Raw genomic sequence first — 21,904 nt, 5'->3', positions numbered from 1 at the left:
CACACACAGGGGGGACGCAGATGGACCAGAACCTGTCACACAAGCACAGGCATAAGTGCTGCTGAGGAGTGAAAAATGCCTCTGTCGCTGCAGTATTATGAAACTAAACAGGCCTTAAACTCGCACTCACATTCTTTCTCACCCTGACACCCCACACCCATCACCCCATCTGTTCCGCCAACTGCTCAGTTACACTTTCCCTTCTTTACTGGTCTGTTTGTCCTCCTTTAGTCTTACCTTACAGCCATTACTGAGCCTCTCCCTGCCTCTCTCCTTCTCAACATGGACTGTTTTTTGTTCTCCACTTTAAGCCTGGAAGTGGGTTTGAGAGAGGAGAGAGAGAAATGAAAGAAAATGCCTCAGACGCCCCGACCTGTATCTGGCTAAACATCTCCATGGTAGCATGACCCCCTGAAACATCACGCTTCACTGCACTTGAAAAGGGCCGAGAGCCGAGAAGGGGCAGAGTGGGGAAGGAGAGAAGGAGAGTTACCATTTTGTTTTTGCTCCAATTTTCCTACCTCCAGTCCTCACAGCGTCTAAAATCCTGTGTAGAAAAAAAAAAAGAAGCCATACACAAACAAGGTTTTTCTGTTACCTCTGGCATGAGAGACGTTCTCCTTGTTTATGTGATAGCGATGAGAGACGTCGCTTTAATCTGCAGACACCAAACATAATAAAGACAACAAGGCGGAAAAAAATAATACATTCAACGTTCATTTTAATAGTTTGGTTTTTGAATACAGTGGTTATTTCTGCCATGATGGCATTCACAGACAAAAAACAAACGAATAACATTAACGGGAGACACACAAAAATATAGCTTTCTGATCTTATCTGTGGCTCAGTCTAGTAGTTATAACAGGCACAAAAACAAGTCCCTGTACCTGATAAACACAGAAGTAAATACTTAAACACTTACATACGCATGAAACTGTCCAAAACTTGAATACTTTTCAAATTTTGTGTGGTTTACAAAAAAACAAAAGACAGATATTTACATTCAGTTTGAATAATTATTGTTTTGACAAAAAATTGACACAAATATTGTTTAAAAAATAAACACTGATTATTCAAACTTGTAATAAAATATATAACAATGATTATAATTAAATGGTTCCACTATCTATGTTCAAGTGCTATGAATAAGGTTGCACAGGATGGTGTCGCAGTCAGACGCCTCCTGTCAAGAGTGGCATTAATCAAGGTGCAGCTCAGAGATCAGGCTCCAGAGTCAAATGTAAGAGGTTACAAAATTCAGTCACACTTCCAGCTAAGAGACACATTAAAAGTGGTTAGTAAGAAAGAAGGCTATGAAGGTTAGTTTCCTCGTTAGACTTCATCCCCTCCATATCATGGTTAATCACAGAGAAAAGATAAGATTGTATTACAGCGCGGATATCGGTTTCTCCCGTGGGAATGGTGAGTTTGCCTTAAGGAGTGGAACTACAAACCACTGAAGGTTCATAAGTTGGGAGTTGAAGCTGGCTCTTGTTCCTCCTCAATGCTGGTTGTGACAGACCTGTCACTCTCTGAGGTCTAACGGTGTCGTTTCATTTCACAGCTGCTAAGTGATGTGTTCCAAGTTTAACAGAGGGTTAAAAAACACAGAGGAGGTTGTCCTTTCCTCATCCCTCCCACTAAAAAGGAGCCAAACATGCTTTGAAAGCAACATACCGTGCCTTCCAAAGGCCTCAATCCCACAGAAAAACAGATATAATGAAAAAAAAAACTTTCAATGTTAGCAGCGTCTAAAAAAATCTTCTTAAAATATATATTTATATACTGAGGAGTAGAACATCTGTATGCAGTTCTTTCACTGGACGGGTTTGACTGACAGTCAAATGTGCTTCACACTGTAAATCACTCGAGTGAGTTTGTGAATATGTTAAAGGACCGTTTGGATGTGTCATTGTGTCCAAAAGGGCAGAAAAGAGGGAGGTCAAACACTATAATCATATCCTTCGCTTGAAATGATTCCTTTTTCCGTCTACTCTGCTTCTTACCTGTGCTATCTGCATTTGCCCCGTGTTTCTCTTTTCCACCTTTTTGTCTGAAAACACAGCATGTGCCTGCTAACAGACAGTTTGCTGGCTGGACAGTGGACTCTCGAGGGACATGCTGGTGGGAGACAGGTCTGGACGGGCACAGGGCTTAAACATGGAGGAGATGTAGAAGGCCTGCGGGTTCAGACGAAGAAAAGTCAGGATACATACACGGACCACACACCCTTGCATTCATAAACACAATCATCTATCTATCTATCTATAAAGCAAGGAGCCTCTGTCTGTCTCTGTGTGTGTGTGTGTCTGTGTCTCAAATATCTCAGCGCATCAGGATCAGACTGACGTGAGAGTTTCAACACGGCTGCTGCTTCGTTCAAAAGTGTGCAACGTTGGATTTGTTTGGACCGCAATGACACCATTCATTAATTATTTCCTAAAATTGTTTCAAATGCAGCTTTGCAGAACAGCTCAATGTTGACAGGTAGTCATGGTAACTCAGGATAAGTTAGTAGAGCTCAATGTTGTTCTTTTTATTTGTAACTTGTTTCGTTCTTCGTAATCAGCAGTTGAACAGAGGCAAGTTTCACACTTCGCTGCTGGGAGTTTCACCATCAACTCTCGTAGTGCCATTTTATGTCTCGTAAACTCCTTTCCTCTTCCTCTGACCTTTGCCCATCATGGCTAATCTCTCATCCAATGGTGCGCATCTGCCACCTACACGGCACCAGTTGGTCACTACATCATAGTACAAGCCGGATATTCGTCACACCGTCTCCTAGCAACCCCCGTCAAAAAACACAATTGATGTACTTTTACGTCAATGGCAGCAAGCGTTTGGATTTGAAATGACGTATTTTTATGTCAATGGCAGTGAGTGAGTTAATGAGGAAGAAAAAAAAATCCAAAGCTGCATGGCCCTGTGTGAAAAAGTGTTTGCCCCCCAGCTCCTGATGAAACATACAGTAACTGTGGTTGATCACACCTGAGTTCAATTTCTGTAGCTACACCCAGGCCTGATTACTACACACTTGTTCAATCTAGAAATCACTTAAAAAGGACCTACCTGACAAAGTGAAGCAGACCAAAAGATCCTCAAAAGACATCATGCTGAGATCCAAAGATATTCAGAAACAAATGAGAAAAAAAGTAAATTAAATCTAAATCAGTCTGGAAAAGGTTATGAAGCCAGTTCTAAAGCTTAGGGACTCCAGTGAACCACAGTGAGAGCCATTATCCACAAATGGCGAAAAACATGGAACATTGGTGAGCATTCCCTGGAGTGGCCGGCCGACCAAAATTACCCCAAGAGCTCAGCGACGACTCATCCAAGAGGTGACAAAAGACCCCACAACAACATCTAAAGAACTGCAGGCATCACTTGCCTCAGTTAAGGTCAGTGTTCATGAATCCACCATAAGAGAGAGACTGGGCAAAAATGGCCTCCGTGGCAGAGTTCCAAGACCAAAACCATTACTAAACAAAAAGAACATTAAGGCTCGTCTCATTTTTACCAGAAAACATCTTGATGATCCCCAAGACTTTTGGGAAAATATTCTGTGGACTGACGAGATAAAAGTTGAACTTTTTGGAAGGTCTATGTCCCATTACATCTGGCGTAAAAGTAACACCGCATTTCAAAAAAAGACCATCATACCAACAGTAAATATGGTGATGGCAGTGTGATAGTCTGGGGCTGTATTGCTGCTTCAGGACCTGGAAGACTTGCTGTGATAAATGGAAGCATGAATTCTGCTGTCTAACAAAAAATACTGAAGGAGAATATCCAGCCATCTATTTGTACCCTACAGCTGAAGTGAACTTGGGTTCAACAGCAGGAGAATGATCCCCAAAACACACCAGCAAGTCCACCTCTGAATGGCTAAAAAAAACCAAAATGAAGACTTTGGAGTGGCCTAGTCAATGTCCTGACCTCAATTCTATTGAGATGCTGTGGCATGACCTTAAAAAGGAGGTTTATGCTTGAAAACCCTCCAATGTGGCTGAATTACAACAATTCTGCAAAAATGAGTGGGCCAACGCTCCACAGCGTTGTAAAAAAGTCAATGCAAGTTATAGCAAAAGCTCGATTGTAGTACTTGCTGCTAAGGGTGGCCCAACCAGTTATTAGGTTTAGGGGGCAAACACTTTTTCACACAGGGCCATGTAGCTTTGGATTTTTTTCTTCCTCATTAATAAAACCCTTCACTTAAAAACTGCAGTTTGTTTACTTGTGTTATCTTTGACTAATGTTTAAATTTGTTTGATGATCTGAAACATTTAAGTGTGGAAAACATGCAAAAAATAAAGAAATCAGGAAGTGGGCAAATACTTTTTCACACCATTGTTAATGTAGCCTATATTACAGTGCTAAATATTATGCTCTGCAGTTTGCACAGTTAATTTAGTTGACTAGCTTCAAGTTAGTCTGTTTGTACTGCCAGATTTCATCCCATTTGAGATGATGTTAACTTTGTTCGTTGCAAATTTTTATGCGCTGACTATGACGATGACTTGAATAATAGACATAATCAAAACTGTAAGGCCTTCTGTTGCCTTCTTATTTCGAATTCACCAAACCCTTCTGAGCTGTGACTGTGGAGGTAGGACTAATGAGCCTTTATGGCTTTAAAGAGTTTGTAGAGCTAAGTATATGCTAATTAATTATAGCAGCTTTCATTAGTATGCCAATAATGAGTTATGGTTTAACCCAACCATCATTGATAGCCATAGCGCCACCTATTGGTAAAAGGAAATCATAGGCCTTATATTTGCACAGAACATTGAAGTTTGTGATATAACCCTTGAAAATGGTCAGCTACGTCTCAACACCCCGACTTGTAACACACCTCAACGACATGCGTGTGGTTGTGAGGACCCGTTCAACGGTGCTTGCAGCTTTAATTTTGATTGTAGTTTTTTAGCAACAGCTTGACAATAACACACTGTTTCGCTTTGCTTCGTGGAGCAGAAGAGAAACCAGCGGAGAAAGGAGATAGAAGTCCGTACTTTGGTCAATCAAAGCCAGCAGTTAATTCAGCTCTGTTGCTTCATGCCCAGGTGAAGCCTGTTCTGTTTGCCAAGGTCCGTGTGTGTGTGTGTGTGTGTGTGTGTGATTTGCCAATATTAAACTGAATCCTGTAAATATCAATACACACTTCCTACGGGCACTGCACTCGTAAAAAACAAACGAGAAAGTGTATTGTTAAACCTGACTCAGCAACAAAAACAGGAAAACAAATCCTGTTGAGACAAAGAATCCAGGAATATTTAGACAACAGAGACTTAGGACTCACCACCCAGTAAGCAGTGAGCCCTCCTTGAATGAAGCCTGTGAGGACGTCAGTGGGATGGTGGCGGTAGTCAGAGATACGACTTAGGCCAGTGTAGATGGCAATCATTATTAGCAGGAACTGGATTAACGGTCGCAGTAGCCGAGCTCCACGCCACGACAACCGCGCCTGCAGGTAGAACTGGAAAAACAAATAGAGGGATTGTTTTGGAATCCGTACACAGACATGTGCGTGCAACCATGTGAGAACTCGTGTGACGGTGTGTCTCCCCCGCAAACACAGACTGACGCGTGGGTTTGGTAGATTCCCTAAAGACAGCCAAATGGCTTCAGGTGAAACATGGGCACACTATGAGTCGACTCTACCCAGAGGGAAAGAAAAGGTGAAAGTCAAATCCATTGTTTACTATTGGCTCCTGCATCAGAATGGATGCATGCGCCTGTAAAACGGGGTCACAGGGCGAGTGAGATGCAGATGTGGGTCTGGCTTTATGAGGTGGTGGAAGGTCTGTCTGAGCTGAGCATGTGACCTACATTCCCTCACACTTGTCTTCCCTCCATATCCATTCCCAAATGAGTGCAGGTGTCACTCCTCCTGCCTGACACACAAGCAGCAAGCCAGAGTTGGGATGGCATGTAGCTACAGGTTTGACACATTCTCTCCAGGTTTTCCAGAGGCTGTTGAAACATTCACCAGTAGTTAATCGGCATGTGAAGCGGCTTTGCAGGGAGCGAGGCAGGACAAAGATATAAAAGAGTAAACATGGTTCAAAACCCCACTTTCCTTCAGTTTCCTGTTTTTATTCATCTCATTTAAAGATCCACCTCACTCGTCTTTCAGTTGTTGTCCAAAAAAGCGTTTTATTTGGACTTCTTGAGCACATAAGTGCAAATTGGAAGCCGAGTTTCTCATTTCTTTTCCCTGCTTCTTTAGCTGCACAAAACAACAGCTTCATTCACAGTGGCCATTTAAAATAGAACTGCCACCTGTTTTATTTAGGCATTAGGAATTGAAACGGCACAAAGACTGGGAGCTTTTTACAGGATAATTATGTGCTTTTTGTCTGCCACCAACTGTCATTTCTGTCCCACAATGCTGGACAGTGCAGCGTAGTACAGAAGAAAGATGAAGGGAAGGGGGAGGCGTGTTGCAGAGGGTAGAGAGGGTGTCTATTGGTGAAAGAAGCCTGTCGATCTCTCAGCAGGCATATTCAGCTTCCCACCCCCTCCTCTAAATGAAACCCACAACAAGGCCTCCTCTGTCTCTGAATACTCTTCATCTATTCATTTTCTTTGTGAAAAACATTCTCCCCCATTCCCCCACACCCGCTTTTCTCCTCTCCATCTCCCTCGCTCTCTCTCATTCTTTCAGTTTGAAGCACGATGCCTGGAGAGAAACTGCTCTCAGGGATCGCCTCCCTCGTAATCAGGATGAGAGAATTTGTTTAACTGCATATGACTCTCTCTCTGTGTGTGTGTGTGTGTGTGTGTGTGTTTGTAAATGTTTAATAAGCTAAAAGTTAAACAAAGTACTCCTAGCCACAGCGACTGGTGTTGTCCTTAATAACTGGAAAAGTGAAAGGTGTGTGACTTCCTCTAACTGTGTAAACATGACACCAAATGCTGTAATTACAGTGAAAGTGAATGTCATCTTTCTGTTTGTATTACAAAGGGCACTTACTGCCAGATAGAGCATGGTGTACATGGCGAAGGAAGCGTGGCCAGAAAAATATGACTTCCTGAAAGAGAAAATCAAAGGTTAGACTTTAACCCCATCACTTTGGTTGTTTAATATTGTATGGAACAAAAGCTACACCGAGACACACAAACCACACACCTTGCTTCATCCACCATCTTCTTGTTTGGCTGCCTGCAAGTGACCTGAGACACGTAGCTGCCGGGAGTGCAGTTAATGGATGCGTAGGTGATGTTACACACTGACAAGAAGTTAGGCCGCAGTCGACCTACACTCAGCTTGGCCATATTAGTGATGGACTGTCCCACACAGCAACCAAACAGGAAGCTTCCGAGCTCCTTATATAAACATGACACGTAGCGGTTTCGAACAAAGGCTCGTGAGTGCACACCACGGAAGCGCACCCTGTAGCATTCACCAAGAGCAATCTGAAAGGAAACACAAAACAGAAACCCTAGTAAAACACGTGCATGAGAACAAATACTTAAAAAGGTTAAGTACGTTTCATGTATCAGAAATAAGTCAAATCACACAGTCTGTTACAGCATACATAAGAGATAACAGCTTCTACTCCTGATCATTTCGAGATAAAATCATAGCGTAGGCATCATTTTGAAAGGAAGTAGAAAGTTTGTTTTCATCTCCACCGTAAACACGCCGTTTGATGACATATTTGCGCATATTTTATTCTTACTTTAATTTATTTCTTTTTTTTCCAGGGGAAGCAGCTTTAAAGCTTCTGGACACAAACCATTTTTACACGATAAATTAGTAACACTTCACTTAAAGTTTTATGCATAAGGCTGACTTTATGGTGTTATTATTATGACACGAAATCTGTCATTAACATTAATAAGGCTGTCATTCAGTGTCGTTTGTTACCCTAACCCTTCGTAACTTACCCTAACCTTAACCTTAATCCCTCCATCTAACCTAGAAAATGTCAACATAGCTCCAAAAATACCATAATTCAGCGAACGACACCTAATGACAGCCTTCATGACACATTATTCATACTAATGACAGCGTAATGTCAGCCTTATGTATAAAACTTAAAGTAAAGTATTACCAATAAATCCATAACTACAGCTACATCTAAAAAAATTTGAATATCATGAAAACATTTAATATTTTTGTCACTCATTGTAGATAGTCAAACCCATATATGATATAGGCTCATGACACAGAGTAAAATATTTCAAGCCTTTATTTCTTGAAATTTTGATGATTATGGCTTACAGATAATGAAAACCCGAAATTCAGTGTCTCGGAAAATTAGAATATTACATAAGATCAATAAAAAAAAGATATTTCAAAAAAAAAAAAATGTGCTTAAAATTTATGGGCTAAACTATATATATCATATATGGGCTAGACTTTCTGAAATGAGTGACCAAAAATATTAAACTTTTTCATATTCTAATTTTTTTTAGATGTACCTGTAGTATAGGCCTAATTGATCAATATATCTAAGATCACTTGGTGGAAAGAAATATTCAATTTGCGGCATGAAATTTTGTTTTCATCTCCACCGTAAACACTCGCTTTGTTGCATTGCATTGTGGGATGTGGAGTTGCGGAGATGGATGCATTGAATTGTTTTCACTTTATTTTGATATCACGGGGGAATACCAGGAACAAACTACAACAAAAATGGTGTCAAGCAAATCACTGTCCTTCTTCTCTGGCAAAACACACAAGAACTCACAGTAAGAATGAATTGACATTTCTATGCATCAGTTTGTGGGACACCATACCCCCAATGCAATGCATGAAACCTTTCAAAAAATGTCAATTAGAGAGTGTTTATAGTGAACATCAAAGCTAACTTTCAAGCAGCAATTTCAGCCTTTTCACTACTTTTTTGGAGTGAATAATGCTTGATTCACTAATCTATGAGGCATAGACTATTAATTGTATCTTAAAAAACCTATTGTGGGTTACAGCTTTAAAATGCATGACAGGCTTACTGTTAGTCCTGTAATTATGATGCCTCCAGCAATGAGAAGGCTGTCAGGGATGGCCTCCCTCTCCACGTAGGGGTAGGTGATGCTGGAGTCCCCGCAGAAAAAGCCTCGCTTGTATGGAGTCACGGCCTTCAACTCACAGGCAAAAAATGGGATGGATGCTAATGAAATGTGGGGAAAAGGGAGGGAGCGTAACAAAATAGAGGGGAGAAAAAAAACACAAAAGATGAATTGATGAATGTCTGGGATGTGGTCTGTGCATCATAGATCACATGTAGACACTGAGATGCAGAGATAAGTGGCACAGTCAGCTCACATAGAGAAGGCTTTTGACATGTTTCACAGGAGAATGGCATGAGATGCAACCTAATAGGGGATGCAGCATGAACATTTTAAAGTCATTTGTGACATGATTCCCAGGATTGAACATTCCCCACATAGCTGCTTCCAAAAGAAGCATTGCATGAGGGAGGGAGGGTTGGCAGACAGATGGAGAGAAGAGCATGCCAGCAGAGGAGAAAGAATATGGAAGATTTTTTAAGAGGAAAACCCATGACGGAGGGTTGTGAACATAATGATTCATAGACTATGTGCTTTTAACAATGAATCTTACTGAACTGAAAAATCAGAACTTCAACTTGATGGAGCTGAAAGGCTGAAAAAAACAGTAATTCAGGTCAAACACTAAATAATACACCTATTAAACTCCGTGAACAAAGCGTTAGAACATGAGGTGTTGTAGTCACTAAACTAAATATTGGCAGCACATCCCACTAATGTCATAATAACTGTTTGATATTTCATTCTGACTCCTCAGCTGGATCTCAAGGAAAACAAGTAACTTCACTGTGTTTCTTAGCTGGTCACCAATTACAGTATATCAGCTGTGTGGCAGGTAGAAAGAGTCCTGTTGGCTCAAACAAACTGTTCGGTGGTGAAAGTTCACTAAATAGAAGTTGAGCAACATTTTGATTATTAGAGGAGAAATGACATTTGCACCCCACAAACAAGGGTTGGGCTGTGTAGATTTCTATCTAGCCTCGTTCAATAAACTAAATAGCCTTTAGCCCTTTAAGGGCTTGTCCAGCAGTCATTTTCTCCTCATATCTCTTGTCCCCATTTCCCCATGGAATGCAGCAGGGACATTGGATTAATCATTAACCTCTGTGCCGCTGCCTGTCATTCCAGACCTGCTGGTTGGTTGGAAAGAACTCAGACCTAAACGCAACTTCTGCCAGGGAATCTCAGAGAGCATGTGACTAAGTAGTGCACAGGATGCACATGTGACAAACAAGACAAAAACGGATACTCAGATATATTCTACTGCCAAAACCATTCCTTTGGTCCTCATGAGGAAGTGATGAGGACTTGAGTCGACCCTGGTGTAGGATTTATATTTAAATATGTTGATTTCCATCCCAACCATCAGGGTTATTGCTTAAATATGAATCCACTTGACTAGTAAACTAACTTTAGAACTTTAGAGAACTGATAAACATGACAACTACAATAACATTATTTAAATCTGGGCTGAACTCCTCTTAATCTCTGGTGACGTGTTGATGTCAAGTTGACCCCACAGAAAGACAAAACACAGGCAAATGCAGGCCTTTGATTATACATTTTAGGAGATGTTAAAGAAAATGAAGAGGAGGGAGACAAGAAGGGAAACAGATTACAGACTGTAACGTCAACAAAGAAAGTATGAAAGATAGAATACACCTCTCATCTGACCTAAATCTCTTAGCATTTATCAATAAATTAAAACTTTATCAAATTTTTCTGTAGCCAATCTCTCTTGCCTGTCAACAGTACCTTGAGTTAATTATACTCCAACACTGATCAATACTTTCATGCACTGACAAAACATACATTAGATATTTATCAACACTCAACACTTTGCATCTCCAGCGAGGAACATGGACATCTTTAGTCTAAAGAAACACTTTATGATCTTAAGGCTGCAAAGACTACCCTTTTTTCCTTATTTGTTTGCAAATATAGAAACTCACAATTAATAAAAACAGGACAGTGGTTATGGCACAGTGGCACAGAACCTCTCGATGAAAAAAAGGATCTTCATATGGTGTAGCACAATTTCTTAAAAGCCACTAGAAATCTCTTCACTGTCTTGCCAAACCTAGACAAACACAAGCTCAAGAGTCATGGTCAACTGTGAAGCTTCACAACTACACTGAAACAGTTTTAACAACAAGATACAAAAACACTCCAAAGACTCTCACATCATCTGCCTGGAAGCTGTGAGCAAACCACTGCACCTGGCCAAGACATGTTTAGAAAAAACAGCCAAGCAGGAAGGTCTGGAAAGGGATCCGAAAGAGGGAAGAGGAGTGGGTCACACAGCTCCAACATTGAAAGAAGGAATGCTTTCCAATAGTCAAAAGGGACAGAAGGAAGGAGGGGGTGAGAGAAAGTAAAAGAGAGGAAAAGGAGGGAGGGAAGTTTGGGATGTGTGCCCTCTCTGAGAAACTCTTCTGGTTCTCATTTACACATCTATGACCAGAGTGCAGAATGAGCTCACTGTGAGAGGGAAACAACAGCCAAACGCAGATAAAAACTGTTGATCGAGTGATTAAAAGAAAAATACAGGCCACAGGGCAGATGGTAGTCATCCATCCACACAGTTTAAGGTCATATTGCTTACCAGTTGGTAATCAATACAGTGTCAAAGTAAAAAACTAGGTTACAAATGTATTGCTAGGAGGTTAGCACATTGACAAACAGGGGAGAGGCCAGTAATAAAGGGGTGAGACAAAACTGGAGGGATGGAGCCACGAGAGATGCAGAAAGCTTTTTCAATGAGGACAAGCAGAAGGAGGCGATTTGTGGTGGTTCTGGAATGCAAGGGTCAGATGTGTGGGCTCTACTGGGACCTGCTCTGTAAATACGACCCTGCCTCAAACGACAGAATACCCCAAATACACATCCAGGCTCAGCATACAACGCGCACACACATTAAAACCACACCAGGATACAAACAAGCCAAACCCACAGCCACAAAGCATAAAAGATTACCAAACAAACCACAAAAATCCCACTAACACCCCAAAACAAGCAAACAAAACAATAACACAAGAACCAGAGAAGCATAGAAAACCCAACAGTCAAAAACGGGGATGGACTAAAATCTGTGGGTCTTGCCATCAGCAAACAACTGGAGCACATTCATAGATGGACATGACACAGCCTAGAGCCACTTCTTATTTAAATAAGGACATCTGGTTCATCTCACATAATCAAATGTGACTGTACAGGCCTGATGAAGACGGAGACCAGACAATTTGTGATCTAGTCCATCTGGCCTCTTATAGGACTTCCAGCACAGCACACTTCACGGGTGGTCCCCTCTCAGTAGGACTGCTCACACGTGCCAACATTTCCCAACAAATATTTAAGCTGCTTGTTTACCTTAAAAATTAACCTTTTAAAAGAAAATAAGCCTGCAGCTGAATTGTGCAGTGTAATAAACTTAACTTTTGCAAGCATGGTAATCTCTGGGAACACCTTTAGAAGCAGCAGCACGACGGGCTGCGTAAGCTGCTCATAAACTGCAGGGAACAGTTAGACTAGGTGGGCTTGTACAATCACTAATGCAATAAAAATGTTAGCTGTGCAAAGCTGCTTCCAAAAGCTGGCCTTGAAGTCTTTGAGGACGTCATGTGCCATAATACTCACTCCTTTTAACGTAGATATATCAAAGAAAAATTCATACCTAAAAAGAAGATGACAATAGAAGCACAATTATGATTAAGAAATATCAGACCAAGAATGTGAGGTGCAAGGCTCTTAAGTGCTAGAGCAAACTTTGTAGTGCCATTGTCCTCAATCTGATTCAGGAGAGATAAAAGAGCAAGCATGGACAAACACACTTTTTTTTTTTCATGTGTGGCCTACCTGTTGTTTTGTCTGCCCTGATGAAACAACAAAGAATGGATGAGGAGCCAAAATGAGCTTTTTGTTAACCATCTACTATCATCAACATCGGCTGCAGCTAGATTCCAAAGCATCCACTGTGCACCAAAGACACAGAGACAGGGGCACAAAAGGAATAGTGGTACATGTCGAGAGTACCTTTTGTTTGAGGTTAATGGGTGCAAAGATGTTACATCAATATTCATTTGCATGACGTAGAATTATTATTTTCACAAACTTGCAAAAGATAAAGGCTTCCCTTCTACTTGGTGATTGGTCACCTTGAGCCCAACACTCCAGAGGAGGTCTGGCTTGCCCAAGACACAGTTACTAGCCAGTGAAGACATGCTCCATACAGCTGGTCCTGTTCTCTCCACACTTGACTGACCCGCTTCCTGGAGCCCTGCTCTGGAGCTCAGGGCATGACTGGTGAGTTGAAGTGGGCTATCTGTCTGCCTGCCTCCAGCTGGAACACAAATGACCTGCCACTGTGGTATGCACCTCAAAAGAAGTTCTAAGGTGGGTTTCAGTCTACTGGTAGTGGCTTAAGATTGTACAACTGGTCGTCTGCCAAGTCAGAACAACAATATTGCTGTTTTGACAGTTCATGGGGAATCTCACAGGAAGTTGTCTGAATGTGGAAGTAATGTATGTGTGAAAAAATATTTTGAATGCAGGCCTGTTTGGTCATTGTCTTGATTTTCAAGGGAACAAGCAGTTGGAACATCTTCAGAAAGACTTGAGGAGATAAATGCAGCCAAGTCTCCTGCAGGTGAGATCTGACACAATAATTGTATCATCACAATGACTACAAACTATGCAATGGGCGCAGAAGTGGACTGTCTAAGTCTTTGTAAGACTACAAGTCATTAGATTTGACAGATGCAAAGGCGGAGAGGCAGCCTGTGTTTGGCGTCAGGTAAATCCATTCTAGCTAATGAGTGCTGAGGATTAGAGTGTGACACACATCTAAATTCACTCATTATGTCTAATACCTATGGACCACCCTGAGCACTTATGAAGAACCATCAAGGAGAAGACTGCAGCTGTCTCATTAAAAGTACATTTGAAGCGGTTTGCTGTCTAATACTTCCTATCTAGTCCTAAGAACAATTTCCTCACAAGGACATAAACAGACAGCTGTGTATAGAACTCCTCAGGCGCCATGGGTTTGCCCTTTGACTCCCTACTGTAGATCTTCAACCTTGTCTCTTTTTCAACGACTCACTCTACTCTTCCTCCCTGGGGGTGCTCTTTCATTCAGGTTCTCACTTGCCCCTCAGCCTTTGGGGCTTTCTGAGACAGTGAGGCCTGAGCTGACTTTAGCCTGCTGATGGAAGACAGGCAGCAAAGTACTGAGTTGTGGCCTGCGTGGTCTGTTGAAAAGAAAGGGTGTGCCTAATGGATTCCCGAACTTCTACATGCTGTCAAATTGAAAGGAGACACATTAATATACTAACGAGGGAGAGTACGCAAAATCGCTTCTTCCTCTGGCTAATGATGAGACTCAGCCACTTTAATGGCTCTCCATCTGTCAGCCACAGAGTGACGCCAATGTGTTCCATAACTTATGAGTGTAGGAGCCAGAGACGTGAAGCAAAACAGGACCGGCAAATTTGTCAACAAACAACACGCACATGGCAGCTGTAGTAGGGTGTCTGCTTAATAGCTTAACTGACTCACACACACAAACAATAAAAACCCACACCCACATTTTTACTCACACAACTGCACGCTTTCACATAAATTGATATTCAGATAGAGGACAATTAATTATTCTTAAGACGGCACAAAATAGCATGTTGTAACATGTCAGTCTCTTGTCAGTCAGTTGGTGGCATTTTCTGCAAAAGTGTCGTCACCTGCTAAAAACTCAGAAAGGATGTAAACACACACGGTATTAGCAGAAGGACATTATCAGTTCCAAATATGTGACAACAAAAGAGGAAATCAATGGAGGGAAGGTAAAGCTAGGCTGACAAAAAAAAAAAGGAATCCAGATCATTACGGTAGAAACCTGTCATCTGGTTGTGGCATGCTCTTTCATGTCTTTAACTAAACAACATTCACACACACACAGTGATGGTAGCCTGTTTCTAGTTTTCTGCTACTAATAACTAAGATTTTCTACTCATCACTTAATATTACAATGGTATTTTTTTTTATTATAAATTACTCTTAAAAAAAAAAACGTGTTAAACTACTTTTCACAGAATATTGAAAGACTGGCCGATTCTATTCATTTCCCAATTACAGCCAAGAGAGTCAATAACTGACTTTATTGGGGGTGATGACAGCATAAAGACCACCTGTACAAGAGGAAAACAGCAGTGCAGGATGTTACGCTTGCCCCTGCACGCTTGTCAGAAATGACTGAGACTTATAACCTCCTGACCTCTGGGTGGCTGGACACTGCATCTAAGACGGAGCCACAGGGCACAGTTTCTGTCAGCCGTATTTCAGTCAAACCCCCCACAGTCCTGACAAGAATGCATGAAAACACTTGAAGCGACTCAGGCATTTGCATTCTACAGCTCGCAGATTGCTTACTGGCACTAAGCAGAAGCAGAACAATCAATCTTTGTCAAGCATCCCATCATGGACACTTCATGTCCAAACAGAGACGGGAACAACATAGTCCGATTTACAGCAACACTTTCTGTCATCAGTAATTAACAGAAAGAATCAAGTTTATTATCACACCACAAGAAAAACTAACTTCTTGTCTACGTGATAATTGCAGAGTAACTGCTTTTAAGACATATGTCGAGATAGAGATAACCTCAGAGCACCATGGAAACCCTCGTCAGATGTTCATTTAATGAGGGTGAGCGCTTCAGGGAAAAAATTCCACAGTTACAGTAGTGAATGAGCCTCTTTAAAGGATGAATAATGCTGGCGGGTCAACTGTCTGGGATGAACTGATAAGGGTATTTATATGGAAAATCTGGTTAGTCGGAGATTAGAAGATTAGGTTAGATGAAGGATCCAATTCATGTCCAATAACTTGTACTATTCACTACTGAGTGAGTCAGAGTCAGGTCTTTGCTGATTGCGAGCTTGATGGTTGGAGGGAAAGACAGGGATGAAGGCACAAGGGAATGTGTAACATAATAGCTTAAAAGCACTGACATTACCAACAATGAGTTTACCAATGCAGTCATGTGAGCTTTACATTGTGTTTTTATGTACACAAAGAGCAACAAGCTATTTTTCACCCGTGACGCACAATAGGGTTTTAAATATCAATAGGATCACTCAGAGAGTGCATATCCTCTTTGCCAGATATTGCCACTTATCTGGATTAGTGATCTGATCATGGCACCATGATCGTTTACACTTTAAAGGCTTGGAAGAATTTTTTATTCCCATTAATATCAACATAATAGGTTCAAATGAATTGTGATAAAATGCGCAATCTTGATTCGTTCCGGATAAAACTCAATGGGATAATTGACGAACCAACCCAACAAAACCGAGTCATAAAGATCGGTCCATTGCTAACCAAGATATGAATTTTTGAAATTTCACCAATGATGGGAGATAGGGATTTTTTTAAACTGATTCAGAATCATCATTGCATTGATCCGGATCCTCTCCGAAATGCAATGAAACCTTTCATGGCTTAAGGTCAATCTTTAGTCAAATCTGTTGAGTGTTGTTGATGTAATATTGCTAACAATCAAACAATTCAACAAATAAATGCCAGTGAAAATATTACCTCTTTGGTGGATTAAGAAATTGAGTTACTCAAGTAAAAGTACTGTTACTTGATTGATACTCAAGTTGAGTAGCAGTACTCTTTACACCTCTGATCGTTTTAAACAATCTATAACAGATAGTATGAACATATTAGTCTGAAGAAAATGGATTATTGTCATATCATGAACTCTCAATTATTCCCAATGGGGACGTGAGTTAAACCGTTACCAAAATTAAAAAAAAAGGAATTGGGACTGCAAGTATGGGCGGCATTTTATTTTGAAAGCTTCATAGGTAAGCGTGTGTGTGTGCGTGTGTGTGTGTGTGTGTGTGTGTGTGTGTTAGAGTCATGGGCGTTGCACAATACTGGAAACCTCAAAAACCACATCAAATTCATCATATAAAAATGTGCTGGAAACACAGCGATGATACAAATTCCTCGTGCTCTCTAAGTGTGTGTGCTTATCTTGTCCAAAAGTGCTGAGATGGGTCGGGGCATGCAGATTTGTGGGATAGCCCGTAGCATGCTCAAAGGATGCCTTGAGAAAATACAGATAAAATATTTCTTCCACTTTTCAGACTGATACCATGTTATAGGCCACTGTCTAGGCGAAGGAAAGGGGCTGCTGAGAAGACTAAAATGTCTAGCGCTAATAGCATACCTGCAGGGTTTATGAATAATGCAGTAATGAACCTAACTGCATCTCATTTTAGCTTTGTTTGCCAGTGTACTGAGTTTTTAACTGCCAACTGGCCCGAGACCTGTCAGTCTGCCTCGACGGGTTGAGCTTCTTTTATTTACTGAGGGTCTGATTAAGCCCGCGCTCAACAACACTTGCTCTGTTTTCCTCATCAGTCGTTAGAGCAAATGACAAATAGGGAATTTTTATTTGTTGCCAAGAAAGCAATTAAAAGGCATATTGTTAGGGAAAAAAAAAAAACCCTGAACAGACTATAAGAAACAATGAAAGTCAACTTGCCAAAATGAGTTCCTGACCCAGAAGATTGCTTAAGTAGAAATACTTGCTAACACAATCAGCAAACTGGCAACAAAGTTCACAGTAGTTCCAACAACACGCCTACTGCACACACATGGAAAAATGACTAATAATTACATCAACTATAGCTTTATGTGCCATTTGTAGGCATGTTGGTTATTCTCTTTCACACTTCTCTAAAGTCAATATTTTTTGATAAATATTATAAAATATTTCTATTTGATCTTAGGTGATACATTTTACCTTAAGGCTCCACATATTAGAACAAAAATGCAGTAAAACAGTGAATTAGAAGAGCACAAAGCAAAAATGTGGGAGTGATGAAAGTTACACTTAAGCTACTAAACAAAAAATTGCTGTTGCTATCTTTATTGGTATTCTTTTGGCACATTTTTTTTTAATTTAATGACCATTTAAAACTGCTAGAGATTGCCTTTAAAAAAAAAAAAAAAAAAACAGAGAGTGTAGGCCTCATAGATCAATGAATCAATGATCATTTGCTAGATGCAAAAGGTTGAAATTGCCGCACAAAAATGTATTTTAATCTCCACTATAAACACTCCATTTATTGACATTGTCAGAAAAGTTTCATTGTGGGATGTGGAGTCTATAGGAGTGTTTTTACTTCCTTTTTTACTGAGATTTCTTGTGTTTCTATGCAAGACTAGGAGAACAATAATGCAATGAGCAAAACTTTTTTGTTTACATTGGAGATCAAAACTTACTAAGTTATGACCAGCAATTTCAACCTTTCACATATTTTTTCAATCAAACGATCTATTTATTGATTTATCTGAAGAAAAAAAGTGCCTCCAGCAGCTTTAAAGTGAATGAATTACAAGATGACTCATATCTAATTTAATAACTAAATGTATTATTTAATGTCTACAGTTTGCATTTTCTCACTGACTGTGCTCTAACATATAGACTCGGGTTATTTGAGGCTTCTAAATTGCCCATAGGAGTAAATGTGTGTGTGTGTGTGTGTTAATATCGTCCTTGTGATAACCCTCTACCCTGAGTGAACTGGGTTAGGTTCCTCTGACCCCAAACCAATGAGACGAGCATACTGTATGCATGTTTCCATTGCAAGTTTGAAGAGTAAACAAACACTGAAAAAACATGAACTTTTTTTTTATCCTTGTCACAAGTTGCCTATTACATGAGCTCGCTGTAATTGCAAGAATAACAGTTTATGCCACTCCTTTATTATGGTTTTTGACAGTGTGCCTCTCAGTTACTGTCCACATGTTGTTTCTGTCATTCTGTACTGTAGCCTCTGGTGAAACCTGCTGGTTTGTGTCATTGAATCCAATGAAGGCTTCATGCCGAGTGCGGTGAATTGTTTGTGGCCAACATCCAGTAATCCAGCGCACAAGCGTGTTTTCAACATCCCAATTCCCACGTTCTTCTCCCAGGAACTTTGGAGGTTACCATGAGAACCGATGAATTCCCGAGACAACTCCACTCCCCCTCCCGTCCCTTGCGCATGGTGGAGAATGGAATCAACTTTTCTGTCCTGATTGGACTTGTTAAAAACTTTTTTTTTTTAAATCAACAAATGTACACTTAAAGTGAAGATTCATGACCTGAAAGCTCACCTGCAAGCTGTTCACAACTTAAAATAAATGTCAAGAAAACAACAAAACAAAACAAAGTTTGTTTATAACATACAAATACAATTGTAGTTAAAATTGTACAGGGGAAAAAAAAAACATAAAAGGCTCAGTGGTTTAACATCTTTTGAGTGTTTATTTACTCTTACCCATTAGTGGGGGCAAAAAAAAAAAAAAACAACCAATGGATATATTAGTCTACCATTGGGAGCAACATGAGCTCTTCAGTAGATGGCCAATGGGGAATTGAACTACCGACCTCCTCGTGCAAAGAAAAACAATTCGACCCACTGATGAATCCTTGTTAAATTTTGAAGTGAAATCATATAATAGTAATCTGCAAACACATATGAGTGCAAATCATAAGTTATCTTACATTTTTTATTTTTTTATTTTTTTTTTATTTTTTTTTTACATATAAACAAATAATCTAATAAACATACTACACTTAAGTTATTACATTTAATTACACAAAGTCAAGATCTATTTCCATGTTTGATTATTCCGGTCCATTTAAGATAAATTAGGGTCTTTTTGGTAATGTTATTAATGCAATAATTACCAAAGTGTAAAGTTACTTTGATGCCTAATTCACACTTTGTTGATTTAAAGAAGCTGTAGGGTCTTACCAACACAGAGGCAGATGAGATCCAAACCGACTAGCATCTTACTCTTGGTCCAAAACGTGTTCTGGTCCTGCTGCTGGCCGAGGAAATGCCTTCCAGCACCGTTTTCCCTCCCTTCCATGGAGCCTCCGCTGTCAGCTAGCCGCAGCTGGAGCTCCGCGTCCCGGGGCAGAGTGCTGCTGCTGTGGCTGCCGGTGGAGTTAAACTTCTGCATGTCTTTAGTAGAGAAACTAAGTCACGGATTGTTCTACAAGTGTTTGAAGACTAACAGAAGAAAAACAAGAAAAAAACAGATTTAAACTTTGTCAGTCCGTCCTTCGTCGTTTGAACAAATCCATGGCGCTAAAGTTTGACAGCAACGGCCGAGCACACGGTGAAGTTCACTGTAGCGGGGCGTCTGTCATCCAGGGAGCGGTGGAGGGAGAGCCAGGCCGGGCCAGAGTGGAGACCGGACGGGTACAGAGCAAGACACATCCGCCTGAACGAAACACACACACACACACACACACACACACACACACACACACACACACACACACACACACACACACACACACACACACACACACACACACACACACACACACACACACACACACACACACACACACACACACACACACACACACACACGCTGACCTCTGACGCTTTCAAAATAAAATGCCGCCCATACTTGCAGTCCCAATTCCTTTTTTTTTTTTTTTTTGGTAACGGTTTAACTCACGTCCCCATTGGGAATAATTGAGAGTTCATGATATGACAATAATCCGTTTTCTTCAGACTAATATGTTCATACTATCTGTTATAGATTGTTTAAAACGATCAGAGGTGTAAAGAGTACTGCTACTCAACTTGAGTATCAGTCAAGTAACAGTACTTTTACTTGAGTAACTCAAGTAAAAGTACTGTTACTTGATTGAAATTACAGTAAGTACACGCATTCAAGTACAAGTAGCACATTTAAGTAGCACTTAAAGTAAAAGTTACTAGTTACTTTCACCTCCCACGTTTATTTTTGGTAATTTTGCCACGGTTCCCTTGCATCGAGATTATAAGCAAAAAGTGCACTTTTTTTGGGTTAAATTTGCTACTCATGAGGAATAGAATAAATCATCCGTCTCTAGTAACATATTGAATTGCAGCTACTTATTTACCATTTACATTTTTAGTATAATTTCTTTTCATTTTTTTGAATTGAATCGCATTGTACAAAATCGCATTGTATCACATTGTGTAGAATTGAATCGCCATCAAATCAATATCATATCATATCGAATTGGGAACTGGGGCGAATCGTATTGCATCGTATCGCCAGGGGATTCAGTGTATCGCTAATGTATCGTATCGTCACTGATATCGAATCATTGTCAGGGATGGAGATTCACACGCTATTATATTATTATAATTATTATTATTTCGTAAACATCTCGTGTGTAAACGCAAAATGTACTTTATAAAAATAAAACAACACCAATGAATTCAATACTTTAAAAAATTCTCTTGCTCCTTAGTAAAGCTACATTTATGAACTCTACAACAGTGCCGTACCAAATGATGTGCCATGTGGGAAACAACTTTCTTGGGTTCACAAACTGAACCCAAGAAAGTGGCTTTGATCAAATGTATTGAATTTTTAAATGAACTTAAATACTAGTAAAAGTTCTGATTTAGAAAAATACTCAAAAAAGTAGAAGTACCCATAAAAGCAACTCAATTACAGTAGCATGAGTACCTGTAATCCATTACTTTCAGCCCTGGAAATGATACACTTTAAAATGTATTTCATACTTTTTGAATTATCTTTTGTTGAGTAATAAATTTATCCCTTTTTTTTATATATATATACGATTCATGCCTATGTCGGTCTGAATTCCAAGTAGGATATTTAGGTGTTTTCAATTGCACAGGTTTCTGTTAGAAACTGGAGCAGGCATAGCCAAATGGTGGCCAAGGGGCCACATGCAGCCGTTGGCCTATATTTGTGCAGCCCCCAAAGTAAATCCACAAAATGACTCCAAAAGCACACACAATAACACAAACGCACACACAATAACTGCAAGAATACACAAAA

The 21,904-nt window shown here is 40.3% G+C and overlaps 1 protein-coding gene across 1 annotated transcript; it reads right to left on the bottom strand.

Annotated features, from left to right (window-relative positions):
• Nucleotides 1-704: 704 nt before the first annotated feature.
• On the bottom strand, nucleotides 705-20,349 carry ppap2d (phosphatidic acid phosphatase type 2D). Its single transcript, XM_028454957.1, has 6 exons — nucleotides 19,837-20,349; nucleotides 8,962-9,119; nucleotides 7,133-7,419; nucleotides 6,977-7,034; nucleotides 5,300-5,476; nucleotides 705-2,180 (listed from the first exon to the last, which is right to left on the bottom strand). Exons 1-6 carry the CDS (start codon nucleotides 20,045-20,047, stop codon nucleotides 2,076-2,078), a joined length of 996 nt encoding a protein of 331 aa, XP_028310758.1. The 5' UTR covers nucleotides 20,048-20,349; the 3' UTR covers nucleotides 705-2,075.
• Nucleotides 20,350-21,904: the final 1,555 nt, after the last annotated feature.

Source organism: Gouania willdenowi, chromosome 8, assembly GCF_900634775.1.
Source record: "Gouania willdenowi chromosome 8, fGouWil2.1, whole genome shotgun sequence".
Taxonomy (NCBI): domain Eukaryota; kingdom Metazoa; phylum Chordata; class Actinopteri; order Blenniiformes; family Gobiesocidae; genus Gouania; species Gouania willdenowi.
This window is presented reverse-complemented; position numbering and strand designations above follow the sequence as displayed.